Source organism: Salvelinus namaycush, chromosome 15 (genome assembly GCF_016432855.1).
Source record: "Salvelinus namaycush isolate Seneca chromosome 15, SaNama_1.0, whole genome shotgun sequence".
Lineage (NCBI taxonomy): Eukaryota > Metazoa > Chordata > Actinopteri > Salmoniformes > Salmonidae > Salvelinus > Salvelinus namaycush.
The window spans coordinates 25187620-25206182 of NC_052321.1; the positions used below are offsets into that span (position 1 = coordinate 25187620).

An 18563-nucleotide genomic window follows, 5' to 3' on the forward strand; every position below is an offset into this window, starting at 1 on the left:
CGGTTTGCACAGCACTCTGTCCTGCTGGAGCACAGAGACACACTCATGGTGAGGAAGGGAGAACAAGCTTCCATAGAAACGTTTAGCATCAAATAACAGAGCATAGTGGACAATATATCATAATATATAGTATAGCTGCTAGCATGGCATAGAAAGGTTCACAAGCTGGCCTACTTTTATGTGCACAGAGCAATTTGAAATAGAATAAGCTTGATTATAAGATAGAGCTGACCTATAAGTTGTAATAGTTACTGTAATTGTCCTACTGTACGAGCGTGCTGACTGAGGCCTGGTCTCTCTTGCGCCCCCTGCTATGTTGCAGGCCCTGGAAGAAGAGTTGCGTGGGCGCCAGCGGCAGGTCTCCTCCCTTCAGGAGATCTCTTCCCAGCTCCTCCTGGAGGCCACGGCCGACGACAGCGTCGAGGCAAAGGAGAAGGTCCACGTTATCGGCAACAAGCTCCGACTCCTACTGCGCCAGGTGGCCAATGACCTGCACATCCTGCAAGGCAGGCTGGTACGTCAACATTGGGTTATTTACCTATGCAATACCAGGACCCCATCATTCATTTTTTTTGAGAATAGGGTTTATGTGCTGTGGTACAGTCATTGACAGTATTATTATTATTATTGTTGGTAGTGTCAACAGGTTTGGTGTGTCTGTCTCTCTGACTGATGATGTGACTGTTTGTGTACCGTCTGTGTCTGTCACAGGAATCGTGTCCAACCAGCTCTGAGATGGATAGTGTTGCTCCGGGATCGCTCAGCTCTCAACTCCAGCTGCAGAAGGTACACCTTCATTCACACATGTAGACTGGTGCTCTAATGCAGAGTATATGCAAATAGTGGCTGACTGCTAGGGTTGTTCACTGTTGGGTTCAATCAAGCCTCCAACGCTATTTACAGTGAACATTCTGTAATAACCATAGATTAAAATACATTTAGCATGTTTTGGCATGTTTACTATGAATCTATTTGAAATGCTATGCTGCATTGACTGGAATGTGATCGAATGGCATGGTATGATGTGTATGTGTATAGGAGCAAGCTGGAATGAGAGCTGCAGGAGTCCAAGACGCAGGCTGCAGAAAGTACGTGCTAATCTAAACGCCTGATCTCTCACACCTTTTACACCCTTTTCATTTAACATGTAGGAACAAAATACCTGAGTGATAAGAACAGGGCTTGGGCTTGAATACTGATGTAAATATGTTACCGAGAAAGATTATGCCAGTGTCCGTTACTGTCCTCAGACAACTTTTCTTATCCGTTTGACTCTAATGTCCATAGCCGTACTAATGCCTTTCTCTCCATCTCTCTCTCCATCGCCAGGGAGGAGAAGGGAGACTCTTCCTCAGCTCGGCCATTCTTCTACAGGGTACTGCGTGCAGCCTTCCCCCTCCACCTGCTCTTCCTGCTGCTGCTGGTGCTGGCTTGCCTGGTGCCTCTGTCTGAAGAGGACTACAGCTGTGCCCTGTCCAACAACTTTGCCCGCTCCTTCTACCCCATGCTGCGCTACACCAACGGCCCCCCGCCCACATGAGACAGCAACAACACCCTGCCCCCGCCTTTTAAAGTCCCCATCCACCACTGTCGGAAACGGACCTGAAAAACACAGAGACTGGAGCCAAGCGTTCTGTTTCTCCACTCCAAATGTTGTTGTTTTTTAAATTGTCTAAAGTAAAATTGAATTAGGTATTTATATTTATATTTAATATATGTTGAGCGCTCATGAAGTTATGCGGCTCTGAAAATAAGAAAATAAGCCATATCATTGGTTTGAAGTAAACATTTTTATATGTAGTGAAGATGATTATTATCCCCATCGAGTTGTTTTCCACATACAAAATAATATTTCAAAGTTATTTTAATAGCTTTGTTTTATCATTGCAGATACTGTATACTCATAATAATGGCAAACTGCAGTTGCTACCAAAGGATCAGAGTACTGAGGATATTGATCATTACTGTTTCTACCATTTTACTTAGGACAACCAATTGTGGATAGCACATTTTTGTACATATCGACTGAAAACGATTTTGTTTTTGTCTGTTTGATTTAGAATCATGTACACTGTGATATGTAATTTTCAATGAATTATGGTAGCGAATCAACTGCAAACATGCCTTGCTGTAGTCAATCTGTTTTTGTTTAAAAATATTTTATTTACACTAGTGTACCTATGATTTTGTGTGTATGAGTGCATACAATGTGTGTGTGCAACCCTATCTCCCACAGAGGCCTTGTGTGATTGTGGGCCACCCTGGGCTGATGGGGGACATATTGAGTGCGGCTTACAAATCGTTTTAGCACCGGAGAACTAAATCAACAACGTTTGGATGTACCCATCTGGAAGCTGCTCTATTACACTTTTCTTTCCTGCGAATATTGTGAGTAAAATCTGATGCTGTCATACCTGTAAAATACCCTAAATACACTACAGTATATGAATATATATGTGACATGAACCTGGGCCAGTCAGTGAGCGATTAATGTTGCGGTGTACATGCAGAATCAAAGAGTACGTATAGACTAGAAGGTTTCCTGTCCATATGCTTTGGCTTTCTTCACAAAGAAGGCTTACTCATGTGTAAAAAATTACAGGCAAGCTGGAGCTGATCAGAGAACAGTTAATTTACCTGGCTCCATTATTAGTGTACATAGTCAAGTCACTTTGTACTGCTCTGTAGTACAATGAAACAAAGAAAACAATGGTGTACAGTTGAATACATTTTTTAATGCTTATTTATGGATGATGAATAGCTTGAATTCATTTTTACTTGACAATAAACATTGTTTGCCATAATCTGTGCTTATGTCAATAGAACTACATTCACGTTTCACAGTTGCTTTTAAGATGTTTGGTTGCAATTCCATTGGGGCTAAAATGCCTCAATATGACAAGCTCTGTATGTGGATTTTCTATCAATACAAATATGACTTTGACATTGAACATCAGAAACAGCACAAGCACCAAATCATTACAGAAGGGACAGGGTATGATCAGGATGCATAAGTACAAGTGTGTGAGTTTCTAGCAGTTGCTGGTTTTTGTTTGGCTTCTGATCTCTCACACAAACTTGAATGGAGACTAGCAGTCATCTTAAATCAAAGGCCACAAAATTCATCTGGTTGAAATGTAGGTTTTTACAATGAGTACATCATAACACATCCCCTCCACACATCCAGCATGAAAAGTTACAGTTACTGTACTGTAATAGCAGTATGCACCTGGTGGTATGAGGTAAAGAAACCCCACAATCTGATTTAAAAAAATGTCAAATGCACATCTCATTGCTATAGTCCTGTTTGATAAATCATGTTCACAGCATGGACTTCATGCACCATTTTCCAAGTTCGCCAGTTACAGTAGGATGGTATGAATTGTTGCAGACGGTGAAAAAGTTTAGAAATATATCAAAAGGAGACACATTTTGACTGGTAGAGGTTAAAAGATGTACTCATTACTAGCTACATTACCAACTGCATTAATACAAGGAAATTACACCAAAAATACAGTCAATTCACTGTCATAAATCATATTTTTCCATAGACCAAAAACATCCGAAAAGGATACAACTGTAATATTTACCTCACAATGACACATTCTGCAGTCTGTAAGAGATTTTACTCTCAGTCAGCCTATTGGGAATGGTGTACACTGTCCCAGAGTGTGGACTTTGGTCAGATTCATCGCTTGTCCTATTGTGCCAATCTGGCCTCTCCTTCAGTCCAGTCACCCCTTTGGGGTGATTTACAGTCTCAGGCAGTCTCCATCCATGTCCCACGCTGTATCCTGTCACTGTCCCTCTCACTGAGGTACACATCTCCCCTCTCTCGGCTGGCCAGCACCCTGGCTGGATGTACCTGGAGAACACATTGGATTATGATTCATGGAGTATTGGTGAACATACATTCTACGTCTTCAGTGGCTAACCCAACTTCGTTAACTTACTAATGCTCTCGAGTGTTTGGCTCTCCTCTGGGTTTTGGAATGGTAGCTGGAGCTGAGTGTCTACAGCAGGAGCTGGTGCTGCTGGGGGCTCTGTGGGGTCGTTGTTAGAGGGGTCATGAGTTGCGGACATACGGCTGCTGTGGGTTGTGTTGGCGTCCAGCATTTCCAAGAGCAGGTCATAGAGCAGCACAACATTCTTCTTCTTCATGCTAGAGAGGTGCTGCATGCCTTTGTTACTAAGGAGACGTGGAGAGAAGCAGCATGGGAATGTTGTTTTGATTAACATCCAAAAAAGTGTCGCTGACTGAAATTACAATGGACAGATCTGCAGGTGTGCTTTTATGTCACTGACTGACTGAACAGACACTGACACAGTAGACTCGTGTTGCTGCTAGTGAGACATTGCTTTAGATGTAGTCTACCTGACGTGGCGAATGTGTGAGAGTAGCATGAGGAGGTGGGCCAGGCGGGATGACTGCTGCTGGAATGACAGGCCTCGTTTGGAGATGGCCCACACCAGGGCATCTGTCACCGAGTCCAGCAGACGCAGCAGCTTCCCCCTGCTCTCCAGATCTTCTGCCCTCTCCGGAGAGGTAGAGCAGATGTCTACAGGTGGACACAAACATAGACCCTATGTAACTATTAATTTATGACGCAGAATCACTGGGAAACATCCACCTGTCACACTTACTTTAACTCCATAAAACAAAAAATCCTACTATCACTTAACATATAATTAATTTGCATTTGAAACACTAGATGGCACTGGTGGGGAGAAAATGCTTCAGCCTACAAACATCTCCTTCATAAATCAGACATTCCAAACAAGAATAGACATTAAAATGTAGGCCTGAGGAATTGAGACATATCTTACTTCTGTCCAACAAAACAATTCCGCAATCCTATGCTCTGAGTTTCTAAACTAGATTTCTGTTGCACAATTTGTATTTTTCCAGCTTTTTTGGAAAAGAATCAACAGAGTCTGGCAGTGATGGGAGCCAGTGTATGTGGTGGCCGAGCTCTGACCCCAGTGAGGACAGACAGAGCAGTCAGTCACCCCACTGAAACCTGGGGTGAACATTGATAGGGATAGGACACCTTGATCCCTGGGAGAGGAAAACAACTTGTGCTTTTCCATTGAGACTTACCCCCACACCAGTGGGCCGCCAGTGTTTAATGTTAATGTGAGCTACAGTGCTATTGTGTTTTCATCAGGAGTGTGACAATAAAAAAAGTATTGTGGCGAGCAGAATTAATTACATCTGCATCATTCAAGACTGTTGCTTTGTGAGGTTAAAATTCACAGTTAGCCATTGTTATGAAAATGCAAGCTGAAAAGTACCCAGGGCCTTGCCTTGGCTCCAAGTTAGAGCAGGTCCATGAGACACGGGTGCCGGCCCGTGTAGATGGAAACAGAAAAGTCTGAGTCTTTTGGGTAAAACACTGGTGTAAATCCTCAATGGAAATATGGCAAACATGCCCAATTACAAAAGTAGCTCCTAAAGGTGCTTTCACCTCCAGGTCTCTGACTGGGGACAAACACACACTCAACACCCACACAGCCTCTCATACAGTACAGAAGTACTAATTATTTGACTTACTGGAGTTGAGGAGGATCATGGCTTTCAGACAGACGTACTCCTCCCTCTGAAGGTTCAGCTCCCGGAACCTAGAGGTGGCTGCCAGCAGCATGTCAAATATCTCCATAATGCCCTCCACACAGTTTCCCTCTTCCCTACAAACACACAGAGGGAAAGATATGTATTATACATACAATATAGTTAATTCGGAAAGTATTCAGACCCTTTGACCTTTTCCACATTTTGTTACGTTACAGCCTTATTCTAAAATCGATTAAATTCTTTTTTCCCTCATCAATCTACTCACAATACTCCATAATGACAAAGTGAAAAGAGGTTTTAGATATTTTTGCTAATTTGTTCTAAACAAAAAAACAGAAATATCTTATTTTCATAAGTATTCAGACCTCGACATTCAGCTCAGGTACATCCTGATTCCATTGATCATCCTTGATGTTTCTACAACTTGGAGTCCACCTGTGGTAAATTCAATTGAATGGACATGATTTGGAAAGGCACACACCCATCTATATAAGGTCCCACAGTTGAGAGTGCATGTCAGAGCAAAAACGAAGCCATGACGTCGAAGGAATTGTCCGTAGAGCTCCAGGACAGGATTGTGCTGAGGCATAGATCTGGGGAAGGATACCAACACATTTCTGCAGCATTGAAGGTCCACAAGAACATTCATTCTTAAATGGAAGAAGTTTGGAACCACCGAGACTCTTCCTAGAGTTGGCCACCCGGCCAAACTGAGCAATCGGGGGAGAACGGCCTTGGTCAGAGAGGTGACCAAGAACCTGATGGTCACTCTGACAGAGCATCTCTGTGGAAATGGGACAACCATCCCTGCCGCACTCCACCAATCAGGCCTTTATGATAGAGGAGCCAGACGGAAGCACATAACAGCCCGCTTGGAGTTTGCCAAAAGGAACCTAAAGGACTCTCTGACCATGTGAAACAAGATTCTCTGGTCTGATTAAACCAAGATTGAACACTTTGGCCTGAATGCCAAGCGTCACGTCTGGAGGAAACCTGGCACCATCCCTACGGTGAAGCATGGTGGTGGCAGCATCATGCTGTGGGAATGTTTTTCATCAGCAGGGACTGGAGATTAGTCAGGATTGAGGGAAAGATGAATGGCGCAAAGGACAGAGAGATCCTTGATGAAAACCTGCTCCGGAGTGCTTGGGACCTCAGCCTGGGGCGAAGGTTCACCTTCCAACAGAACAACGACTCTAAGCACACAGCCAAGACAATGCAGGAGTGGCTTCGGGACAAGTCTCTGAATGTCCTTGAGTGGCCCAGCCAGAGCCCGGACTTGAACCCGATCGAACATCTCTGGAGAGACCTGAAAATAACTGTGCAGCGACGCTCCCAATCCAACCTGACAGAGCTTGAGGGGATTTGCAGAGAAGAATGGGAGAAACTCCTTAAATACATGTGTGCCAAGCTTGTTGCGTCATACCTAAGAAGACTCGAGGCTGTAATCGCTTTCAAAGGTGCTTCAACAAAGTACTGGGTAAAGGGTCTGAATACTTATGTAAATATGATATCCGTTTTTTTCGTTTTTTTTTTATACATTTGCAAAAAATTCAAATAACCAGTTTTTTCCTTTGTCATTAGATTGATGAGGGGGAAAAAACAATAATCCATTTTAGAATAAGGCTGTAACATAACAAAATGTGGAAAAAGTCAAAGGATCTTAAATACTTTCCGAATACACTGCACATTATTCATATTGTATAACAGTAGGTACCCACATACTGTAATAAAAACTCTTAGTAATGGAGTGCCACAAATGAATTAAATTAATGTTGAGAGATTTGTTGAGGGGTGTGACAAAATTAAAGTCCAATCAAAACGCTGACCCATTTGTCAACTTAATGTGTTTTTCATGGCAGCCTCAAGAGACAGTGCCAAAGCCACACAATGGCCAGAGGACTGAACAATAAGTCCCATGTTATGGGAACACACCAAGGTTAGCTAAGCCTATAGTGATAGTCGCCGTGGTAGTGTAAAAGGTGAAACACTACTCAACCACACCAACCCACACAACAAAACACACACTCACATACACTGCTGTAAGGCTTCAGACACGTAAACTCAAAGATAGGAAAATAAATATAGGAGCACATGTGCACGCACACCTACTGTATTCAAAAGCCACACACCTCCTTAGACAAGTTAATAGCATACACACTCACATATAGACAAGTAGTACAAGCACTCACACATCCAGTACCTTAGTCTCAGGGGTGTGATCATTCTCAAGGCCAATAAATCCTCTAACCTTCTGGCCTGATCAGATTTACCCAAAACCAGAAATACAGCTAAATAACCAACATTCAATGTTTTAACAAACCCCAATGCTAAAGTTTTTTAGGCAACAACACACATGTATAATTCTGACAAACAAAGTGGGACGTGTGATTTAGAGACACAAACCTTTTGTTTACTGACAATTCAAAAAGGTGCTTTGTCAGCAAATTAAGACTTTGATATGGCCTAAGTTCAAAGTCAAAACAAAACTCAACATTTTAACTTAAGAACCTCAAAATACTAATCAATCAGGAATTTGAAAATATTCTGTCCAATCGTTTGAAGCCAACACTGATATCGGTATTATTGCATTTTCATATAGCTCATAGATTTATGGGAGGTCAACCTCAGCAATTTCTAGGGAGAACACACTGTAACACTATCATTCTTATCAGTACCCACGCACACATAGAGTGAATAATGCTGGCCCCAGAGGGTACTGAGAATGTGAGTGTTCTTTTCCAGGCGTATTGGTGAAAGCTAATGAGCCTGAGCCTGTGGGAGTGACCAGTGAAGAGGGAGAGGCAACCCCAGGACTGTCTTTCCAACACAACATATTAAAACACATGCTTTTAACTGGACACATAGTAAAAAACATAATTTAAAAACAATTATTTTGCAGTTTGGTCTTTTCTAGATAAAAAAGGATGCACTTAATACTGACCAAGACATGACAGGAAATGCATTATGTCAAATTTCTTTACTTGAAGATGTGATATTTAATCTTATACCGGTATACTGTATTTTGAAGCTTAGTAGTAAAACATAAGCAGTTGTACCTGTTGAGCTTTAGGTCTGGTGAGAATATGAGTTTCCCAGGGTGGTCGACAGACCTCCACATCAGACCCAGCATCAGCACCTCCAGCCAGCAACACTCCAACAGGTGCACCTGGTCCGTCAGACTGAGCTCTACAAAGCCTGTAGTGTACACACACACACACACACACACACATTATTTATGAAAAGAAAGTGTGGGAAATTTGTGTTCATTGTTCACTGTAGCTATTGTATAGCTTTACTAGGACTGAGTCTGGGAACCAGAGAACATAAAAAGAACTAAAAGACCCCTAACTTTAGAGGGACTAATTAAAGGACAGATTAAATGCATGGTCGAGCCCTCACACACCAAAGACACCCTAAGCTCCCAGCAGTCTGTTGGTACAAGTACTGAAGGATGGACATTGGAACAAAGCCAAATACTGAGACACCTTCCAATGATGAAACAAAAATCCACAATGCATATCTAGTCTGTGGAGTTTTTGTTCTTCTTTATCGCAGACAATACAAGCTAATTGTCACATCTCCTTCTTTCACCAAACCCCCTAAACCCCATCTCAGACAAGAGTGTGTGTGTGAACTCAGTCCCATCTCCCCTGAGAGGACACCTGCTGGGCACACCTCTAAAACCCTGAGTGAGGAGGGAACAATGCTCACCAGCAGGATAGAGAGGAGAGGAGTAGTAACCCCTTCATAGCCTGTGTGATATCCTGTCCAACAGGACTACACAGCTGTGTGCCTGGCTGCAGTACTGTATGTGGCATAAAGAGAAGGCTAAGGGCCAACTACTACAGTAATGGACACAGTTAAAGGGTAGGGTGCGAAGGGTTTACAGCCAGACAGCTAGTCTTTCTTTCTTTGGACATATACCTCCTATCTCACATATAGACCTGGGACACCAACTCAGCCTTGCACATATGCTGCAGACAGACAGACAGACAGACAGACACACAGGCAGACAGACACACAGGCAGACAGACACACAGGCAGACACACAGGCAGGCAGGCAGGCACACACACCCTCCAGGTGTCTCACCAGGGATCTTCTTTGCCCAGCTGATCATGAGGACCAACTCCTTGTCAGCCAGGTTGGTAAGTGACATCATCATGCTGGCCTCAGTGAAGGGCTTCTTCAGGTCCTCCATCAGGTAGATCTCTGGCGGCTCCGCTTCCATGATGCAGGAGATCAGCTGTTCTGGGGTCAGGGACGAGTGGTGCACCTCCAGCTGAGGGTGGGAGCCCCCCTCCAGACGCATCTGTGCCCTGGTCCCTACCCCCACCAGCCCGCCTGGCGCCCCCCGCCCCTGAGGTACACGCCGGTGCCTCGCCCCCCGGTAACTGCAGCGCTCTCGCCTCACACCTGGACAACAACACAGACAAGCAACAGAGAGGTTTCACTCCTACAGATACTGTACCTCTACAAGCAGTATCTGTTGCCAAATGTTCTATTGAAGGTTAGGTTTCAAAACACAACTAGGGGGAGAGACTAGATTAGGAAGATGGCTGCCTACCACACTTCATCATGCCCACTTCATAACACTTGCGTAGGCGGCAGGCCTGGCAGCTTTTACGGCGGTTCTTGTCAATAGTGCACTGGTTAGTTGCTGGACAAATGTAATCATTGTGGCCTAGATGAGATAGATGGAGACAGTAGGAGATATTACATGGCTGTACTATACATCATATCTGATCAACCTACAATCAACCTTATTCAGCGTTCACCACTAGGATTTCTTTCAGCAGCGATGGCCAAGTTAGCGTGGGGGGGGGGGGGGGGGGGGGGGGGGGCGTGGCCAATAGCAAAAATTTAAGGCACTCCTATTGGCCACAGAGACAAAATGTTTCTGTTTTAAAGATAGTTTCTTGCAATTCTAAACATTTTGCCATGACTTATGCTGTGTTCTTATGCTAAAACATAACAAAATCAACGTGGGCCCCATGCCATGACATTTTGGGAATTTTAGATTCTCCCTGACTGTCTAGGTTTTATTTTGGTGATTGTTAGTTCTCAAAGATGATCTTATTTAAAAAATAAATACAGTACCAGTCAAAAGTTTGGACACACCTACTCATTCAAGGGTTTTTCTTTATTTGTACTATTTTCTACATTGTAAAATAATATTGAAGACATCAAAACTATTAAATAGCACATATGGAATCATTTAGTAACCCCCAAAAAATGTTAAACAACTCAAAATATATTTTAGATTTGAGATTCTTCAAAGTAGCCACCCTTTGCCTTGATGACAGCTTTGCACACTCTTGGCATTCTCTCAACCAGCTTTTCCAACAGTGTTGAAGGAGTTCCCACATACGCTGAGCATTTGTTGGCCTCATTTCCTTCACTATGCGGTCGAACTCATCGCAAACCATCTCAATTGTGTTGGAAGTCAGGTGATTGTGGAGGCCAGGTCATCTGATGCAGCTCTCCATCACTCTCCTTCTTGGTCAATTAGCCCTTACACAGCCTGGAGGTGTGTTGGGTCATTGTCCTGTTGAAAAACAAATGATAGTCCCACTAAGCACAAACCAGATGGGATGGCGTATCACTGCAGCATGCTGTGGTAGCCATGCTGGTTAAGTGCGCCTTGAATTCTAAATAAATCACAGACAGTGTCACCAGCAAAGCACCCCCACACCATCACACCTCCTCCTCTATGCTTCACGATGGGAACCACACATGCAGGGATCATCCGTTCACCTACTCTGCGTCTCACAAAGACACGGCGGTTGGAACCAAAAAAAAAAAACTCATCAGATTAAAAGGACAGATTTCCACCAGTCTAATGTCCATTGCTCGTGTTTCTTGGGCCAAGCAAGTCTCTTCTTATTGGTGTCCTTTTGTAGTGGTTTCTTTGCAGCAATTCAACCATGAAGGCCTGATTCACGCAGTCTCCTTCGAACAGTTGATGTTGAGATGTGTCTGTTGCATTTATTTGGGCTGCAATTTCTGAGGGTGAGGTAACTCTGGGTCTTCCTTTCCTGTGGCGGTCCTCATGAGAGCCAGGTTCATCATAGCCCTTGATGGTGTTTGCGACTGCATATGGAAACTTTCAAAGTTGTTGAAATTTTCCAGATTGACTGACCTTCATGTCTTAAAGCAGCGGTCGCCAACCTTTTTTTGCACCATGGACCGGTCTCATATAGACAATATTTTTGACACGACCAGAATATCGATTAGGCCTATAAGTTTAGTATAGCCGCTTTTTCATAACATTTTAGTTTAAGTAGGTCTAACGTGATGATATTATAAAAACAAAGTGCATATTTTTCTCTAACGACCATATAATAAAAACATTGCAACTCACCATGTCACTGAATCAGTGGGAGCCCTGAGCTTGTTTCCAGGCAACAAGACGGTCCCATTTAAGGGTGATGGGAGACAGTGATACCCGAAGGGTGTTCCTTATGTTCAGTCTACTCCGTAACTAAGTTTTTGTCGCCGTCATTGCGGAAAACCCCGCTTCGTAGAGATAGGATGTTGGAAATGGAAGCAATGTTTTCAGTGCTTTTGTGGCTATTTTAATCCAGAAGGTCGGCAGAAATTAGGTTCTCAAACATACTTTTAAGGCCACCGTCATTTGTAACCTCAAGGAGTTGATCTTCCTGCATGGACGATTCACCTGGGACATTCACAAATGGGTCGCGGATCCTTTCCTTCACACTTCGTGGGTCTTTGGCGATTGGGAAGTAATGCTTGAACTCTGTTGACAGCGAAGCTAGGTGATCGCGCACCAGCTGGGAGAAAGACGGCTCAGTCTCAGTCTCTCCCAAAATCCCCACTAATGTTTGGAACATGTCAAATATGCCCCTGTCCACTTGCCGTCCCCACATTTCCAGTTTGGCGTTGAATGCAGCCACGTTATCTGCCAACTTAAAGACAGTTGTCAATTCTCCCCTTAAGTGACAGAATTAGTCCGTTTAGCAGGTTGAATATGTCGCACAGGTAAGCGAGTTTTGCGACCCTTCCTCGTTATTGAAATGTGCTGCCAGTGGTGACTTTTTTCTGCAAGCGATCTCCATATACTACCCACCAGTGGGCTTGGAGCATGTGAGTCACCTGTCGCAATAAAGCCATATTTTAGGTAGGACTCACCATATTTTCTATTGAACGAGGCTTTTTTCCCTCTTTTTTTTTTTTGCAGTCTCGGGTTCTGCCGTCTCTACATTATCGACATGGTCGTTGGGCCTTTTATCCCCCTTGCCCCTTCGGAAGAAGCAACGTTTGTTTGTTTATATTTATGTCAGCTAACGTAGCTAGTTAGTACAAAGTTGCCGGGCAACATAGCTCACGCAGACCATGATGAACTCGCGGTGCGCGCATTACTGAAGTTCAAAATCTGTAAACTGTTGTGGGCGTGACAGAAATATTAGAGTGGTGAGAAAAGGACCAACAGAGTGCACCAAGTTTAATGTAATTACTGCACAAATAGCCTAAAATTGTATATAATTATTATTTAATTTGACCGATTAAAAAAAAATATATGTATCCTTTCCGTGCGGCCCGGATCGCGGCCCCGGTAGTAATGATGGACTGTCGTTTCTCTTTGCCTATTTGAGCTGTTCTTGCCATAATATTGACTTTGTCTTTTACAAAATAGGGCTATCTTCTGTATACCTTGTCACCCCTACCTTGTCACAACACAACTGATTGGCACAAACGCATTAAAAAGGAAAGAAATTCCACAAATTAACTTTTAACAAGGCACACCTGTGTATTGAAATGCATTCCAGGTGACTACCTCATGACGCTGGTTGAGAGAATGAACACACCTACTCATTCCAAACTTTTGACTGGTACTGTAGCTCCATTATCTTTGCTACATACTTTATATCTGGTTCGAGTTGTTTTAAGTTTACACTGAAAACGTTTTTTTTTTAAACCAAATTATATATATATATAGACATTTTTTTGGAGTGGCAGACCTTACAGGGCACTGAGACAGAGGGTGGCCACCATGACCACAGTCCCTAGGGTAGACATGGTAATGATCGAACACAGCTCCCCTGGTGGTCATACCTTGGATGCTCCTCTTGAAGAAGGCCTTGCAGCCCTCACAAGACCACACGCCGTAGTGGTAGCCCGAAGCGTAGTCATGACACACGGCACAGAAGTGCATGTCTGCCTTCACCACCACACAGCTGGCTGAGGAGGAGTTCACTTCCTCTCCATCCTCCAGTCTCTTCCCCAGCAGCTTGGTAGGGTGGAGGAGAGGGCTATGAGAAGGAACGTCAATCAATGTTTAACGAACAAACTCCAAAGTAGAAGCCTCAGTTTTGTTAAGAGGCTGTCTCCTATTGTTTACCCATCTGAGATGTTATAGGAGACAAGAAAAGGTCAAATAATACAGGTGTGTACATTAAAAGATACAAAATGAGGGTGTGTCAGATGTTGAGGGCTTGTAGCTACCTGCTGGGGCTGAGGCCGTGGGGTTTAGGCTCCACCCAGGGGGCGTGGGGGTTATGCTCACTGTACACTAGGGGCTGGGGGCAGTGCAGGGTCAGCGATGGCATGTTGTGCTGGCCGTGGCCATGGTTGGGCCAGAAGAGGGAGGGACTGAGGGGTGGACATAGAGAAGGGCTGTCGGAGATAGGTGGTCTGCTGTAGCCGAGCATAGAGGGGTTGTAGAAGGCTAGGGGTCCGTGGCTGTGGCTGTAATCATGGCTGTTGTCTGTGTAGGGAGAGGGGATGCAGAATGTGCGGCTCTCCATGCCACTCGGAGGGCTGTAGAGGGCGGGCAGGAGTCCCGGGGAGCTCTCCCTCTCTTGGGCCTTGCTGGAGCCCACATCCTGGAGCTGGAGCAGGGAAGAAATGTCTGTCCCACTTTCAGGAGAACAGGCCATGGTGGGGATAATGTTGGGCTGACGTTGTGGCTGCTGCTGTCGTCTATTGCCTCCCTCACCGGGACCAGTCAGTGAGAAGTCCTACTGCAGCATGGAGGGTGGGATGGAGAAAGTGTATGCAGAGTCACATTCAAATACCACATAGATATTCTCAAGTGCACACAAAGTCACTCAACAAAATAATGTTGTCTTCACTCTTCATACTGTACATACTCAACAAAAACTATATGATCATATCTGTTTATTTGAGGAAAGATCATTGTTTGCATTGCTCAGAGTTAGAACAGTTTCAATTGCCAATCCTGAGTGGTAAATAGTGGTAATATATCTTGCTCACATTGAGCCTGTAAAAGGACAGATGCAACAGGAAATAATTTATTTAATTTGGTCTCAAACCTTGTCTAGACTACCAGTTACTTTTACTGTTGCCACTCCAGTGCACTTGTAGAGACTTCAGAGTAACACTCCTTCTTCTAACAATAGTGTAATTAAGGCAGGATGGAAGAGGGAAACGTGAATACTCAAATCCAAATCACAGAACATGTTGTACAGAAAGAGAAATGTGCACCTGCATCCGACTGATAACAAGCCTGATCAGATGAAACACATGAAAAAGAAATAGGTGCAACATCAAGTAACGTGGTATATTAAAATTGTTACAATCTTCCTTGGGAAAAGTGTGTGTTCTGTATATATGGTATGTACTGGACGTGTGGGCCTTACGTAAGGCTGTACATACAGTGCCTTCAGAAAGTATTCATATCCCTTGACTTCATCCACATTTTGTTGTGTTACAGCCTCAATTCAAAATGGATTAAACAGATGTTTCTTTTTACACACAATAGCACAGTGACAAAATGAAAACAGGTTTTTCATTTTTTTTCCAAATGTATTGAAAATGAAATACAGCATTTAGGTATTTCATTTACATAAGTATTCACACCCCTGAGTCAATACATATTAGAAATCACCTTTGGCAGTGATTACAGCCGAGTCTTTCTGGGTAAGTCTCTGAAAGCTTTGCACACCTGGTCTGTACAATATTTATCCATTATTCTTCTCAAAATTATTCAAGCTCTATCAAATTGCTTTTCAAACATATTTATGTCAGAACTGTAACTTGGCCACTCAGGAAGATTCGCTGTCTTCTTGGTAAGCAACTCCAGTGTACCTTTGGCCTTGTGTTTTAGGTTATTGACCTGCTGAAAGGTGAATTCATCTCCCAGTGTCTGGTGGAAAGCAGACTAAACTGGATTCCTTTTGGATATTGCCTGTCCTTCGCTCCATTCTAAGTATTTTTTATCCTGAAAAACTCCCCAGTCCTTAACGATTACAAGCATACCCATAACAAGATGCAGCCACCACGATGCTTGAAAATAGAGTGCTACTCAATAATGTGTTGTATTGGATTCGCAACAAACAACACTTTTATTCAGGACAAAAAGTAAATTGCTTTGCCACATTTTTTTGCAGTATTAATTTACAAATAGGATGCATGTTTTGTAATATTTTTATTCTGTACAAGCTTGGAGTAACTACAATGTTGTTGATCCATCCTCAGTTTTCTCCTATCAAAGCCATTAAACTCTGTAACCATTTTAAAGTCACCATTGGCCTCATGGTGAAATACCTCAGCGGCTTCCTTCCTCCCCGGCAACTGAGTTAGTAAGGACACCTGTATCTTTGCGGTGGCTGGGTGTATTGATACACCATCCATAGTGTAATGAATAACTTCATGCTCAAAGGGATATTCAATGTCTGTTTTTTTACCCATCTACCAATGGGTAAATATTTGCTAGGCATTGGAAAACCTCCCTGTTCTTTGTGGTTGAATCAGTGTTTGAAATTCACTCTTCGACTGAGGGACCTTACAGATCGTTGTATGTGTGGGGTACAGAGATGAGGTAGAGTGAGTCCCTGTGACTTATCATGTGAATTGTTAAGCAAATGTTTACTCCTGAACTTATTTTGGCTTGCCATAACAAAGGGGTTGAATACTTTGACTCAAGACATTTCAGCTTTTTAATTCAAATTAATTTGTAAAAATATCTAGAAACATAATTCCACTTTGACATTATGGGGTATTATGTAGGCCAAAAATCTAAATTTAATCAATTTTAAATTCAGGCTGTAACACAACAAAATGTGGAAAAAGTCAATGCTTGTGAATACTTTCTGAAGGCACTGTAGGCTGGGACAAACAGGCCATCAGCACGTTAATCAGTGTCAGAGTGGATAACACAGGTACCAACTGCACAGCTACCAACAGCACAGGCCGAGGGCTGAGGACAGGCATTGGTTAGGTTTCCATTTCCATTCACACAAAAACAGGCCCACACATGAATTCATAGTAAAGACGTCCATTCCAGCACATGCCCAGGAAACTCACCCAATCAAAGTATTTCACCTGAAGTTGATGAGGGTCAATTCCTATTTAGGTCAGTTCCATACTTATAGCTTGATCTAAAACCATCCAGTCAGACCTGGGTGGGATAACTTAAACCTCTTAAATGTAAAGGCAAAAACGTAGTATATTTGGAAAGAAGACATCTGGGAGATTGTGAGGAAATTATCAGAAGATATATAGGAGTTACATGTACAGAATACACAAGATCAATTTTTTTTTTTTTTTTTTTTGAAAGTAATCTGTCATTGACAAGCTATAAGTGAATTATTGATGACTAGAGCTGGAAACTGAACAATATCAGCAAAAAAAGGGATTGATTGACCTAATAACTAGAAATGGGCAGATGTTTTAGTAAGTTGTGTCAGGTGTGGTCACGGTACGTTTCCAAGTCTCTGAGCCAGGAAGCAATAGTTCGCATTACGTATAAAAGGTTCTAGGCCTTGTTTTGTCCCACCCAGGTCAACTGCATATCCCTGGAAAGCTTATCTCATTAGCTACAAGAGACTGTCAAGGTGCCGTAGTAGCCAATCCCGTGTAATGTAAGCAGACATCATATTTTTTATGCGCAAAGATAAATGTTGCTATTAAGTCATACATCATAATTGACAATAGGCTAGATGTGTTCCTACCAACCAAAGGATGATTTTGATACCTCCCATGTAGCTATAGCTCAAACACAGACCAAATCGAAGCTTACCTTGTAAGATGTTTGCTATTTGGTGAAAACGTTGTCTAAAATAAACATTTTGACTCTCGGGCTGGTGATCAATAATGGTTGTTCACAGGCAGACAAATAAGATATCCTCATGATCTGTGGAGTCCCGGCTTTCTGTGTGAATCAACATATTCTGTGTTTATTTCGTTTATGCTTCACAACGCTAACCGGAATATAGGTAGCAGCCGTCTTGAAATTATGTCATCGGCTCGGCCTCCCCTTATACATTCGTGTGCCCATTTATGGTAGTAAGTCACACAAAATATTTGAAGGCGCTAATCAATAGCCAAGATACTCAGCTTTCCGCAGACACCCTGCTTTTGCAGATATGGGCTACCGTTCTCGTTCCAGACTAAATTGAATAAAACAATTCTAATAAGTTACCCAAATATGGGGACTTTACATTTATATAACTATAGCCCATACTACGCTTGACATTTCACATCATCACAAACCTCAATATGAGACCAAGCCTGTGGAACTCAACATTCAGATGTAGGGAAAATGTGGTTTATTTCTACTCATCTTAAATAATATATAAACAGTTTGAATATTAAATCAATATTAAATTAGAAGGTAAGACAAAAATATTCCAACAAATTTCTTCCCCAAAATCTCAAATACATATTTTTTTAACATACAGGACATATAAGAATGGACTGAGTCACTTACGTTTACATGCTGTGGATATGGAACAGGGTTAACAACTATTGACAGTCTGAACGGGCCGATGTTTTGTCAAATGCTGGCAATCCAGTGGTTTGGTCTTTGGACAGACAGTCTAGTTGTTGAACCTGCAGCCTGGCAGAGGTCCATGGTAAACCCAGCACTGCATCACATGTCAAAGGTCATGGTGCCAGCTCTGTTAATAAGACTATATACTTGGAAGACGGAATGTTCATACCAAGAGAGAACACCACGCCAGGCCTGGGATAACTATAGATTTAACTATACTTTGTGGAAAG

At 42.9% G+C, this 18563-nt stretch overlaps 1 protein-coding gene across 6 annotated transcripts in view; it reads right to left on the reverse strand.

Annotated features, from left to right (window-relative positions):
• Positions 1-2715: 2715 nt before the first annotated feature.
• The window catches only part of esr2b (estrogen receptor 2b), a 29143-nt gene continuing 13295 nt past the window's right edge, over positions 2716-18563 (reverse strand). The window contains exons 1-11 of one of the 6 annotated variants that reach the window (XM_039009580.1): positions 18271-18349; positions 17581-17712; positions 14043-14560; positions 13653-13849; positions 10144-10260; positions 9669-9992; positions 8635-8773; positions 5555-5688; positions 4376-4559; positions 3954-4189; positions 2716-3865 (exon numbers count right to left, since the gene is read on the reverse strand). In XM_039009580.1, the coding sequence (XP_038865508.1) occupies positions 3810-3865; positions 3954-4189; positions 4376-4559; positions 5555-5688; positions 8635-8773; positions 9669-9992; positions 10144-10260; positions 13653-13849; positions 14043-14476 (1821 nt within the window). In that variant the 5' untranslated portion in view covers positions 14477-14560; positions 17581-17712; positions 18271-18349 and the 3' untranslated portion in view covers positions 2716-3809. Of the gene's footprint in view, positions 3866-3953; positions 4190-4375; positions 4560-5554; positions 5689-8634; positions 8774-9668; positions 9993-10143; positions 10261-13652; positions 13850-14042; positions 14561-17580; positions 17713-18270; positions 18388-18563 lie in introns of those variants that run through there. The other 5 variants (XM_039009578.1, XM_039009581.1, XM_039009576.1 and 2 more) reach the window with 5 other exon arrangements.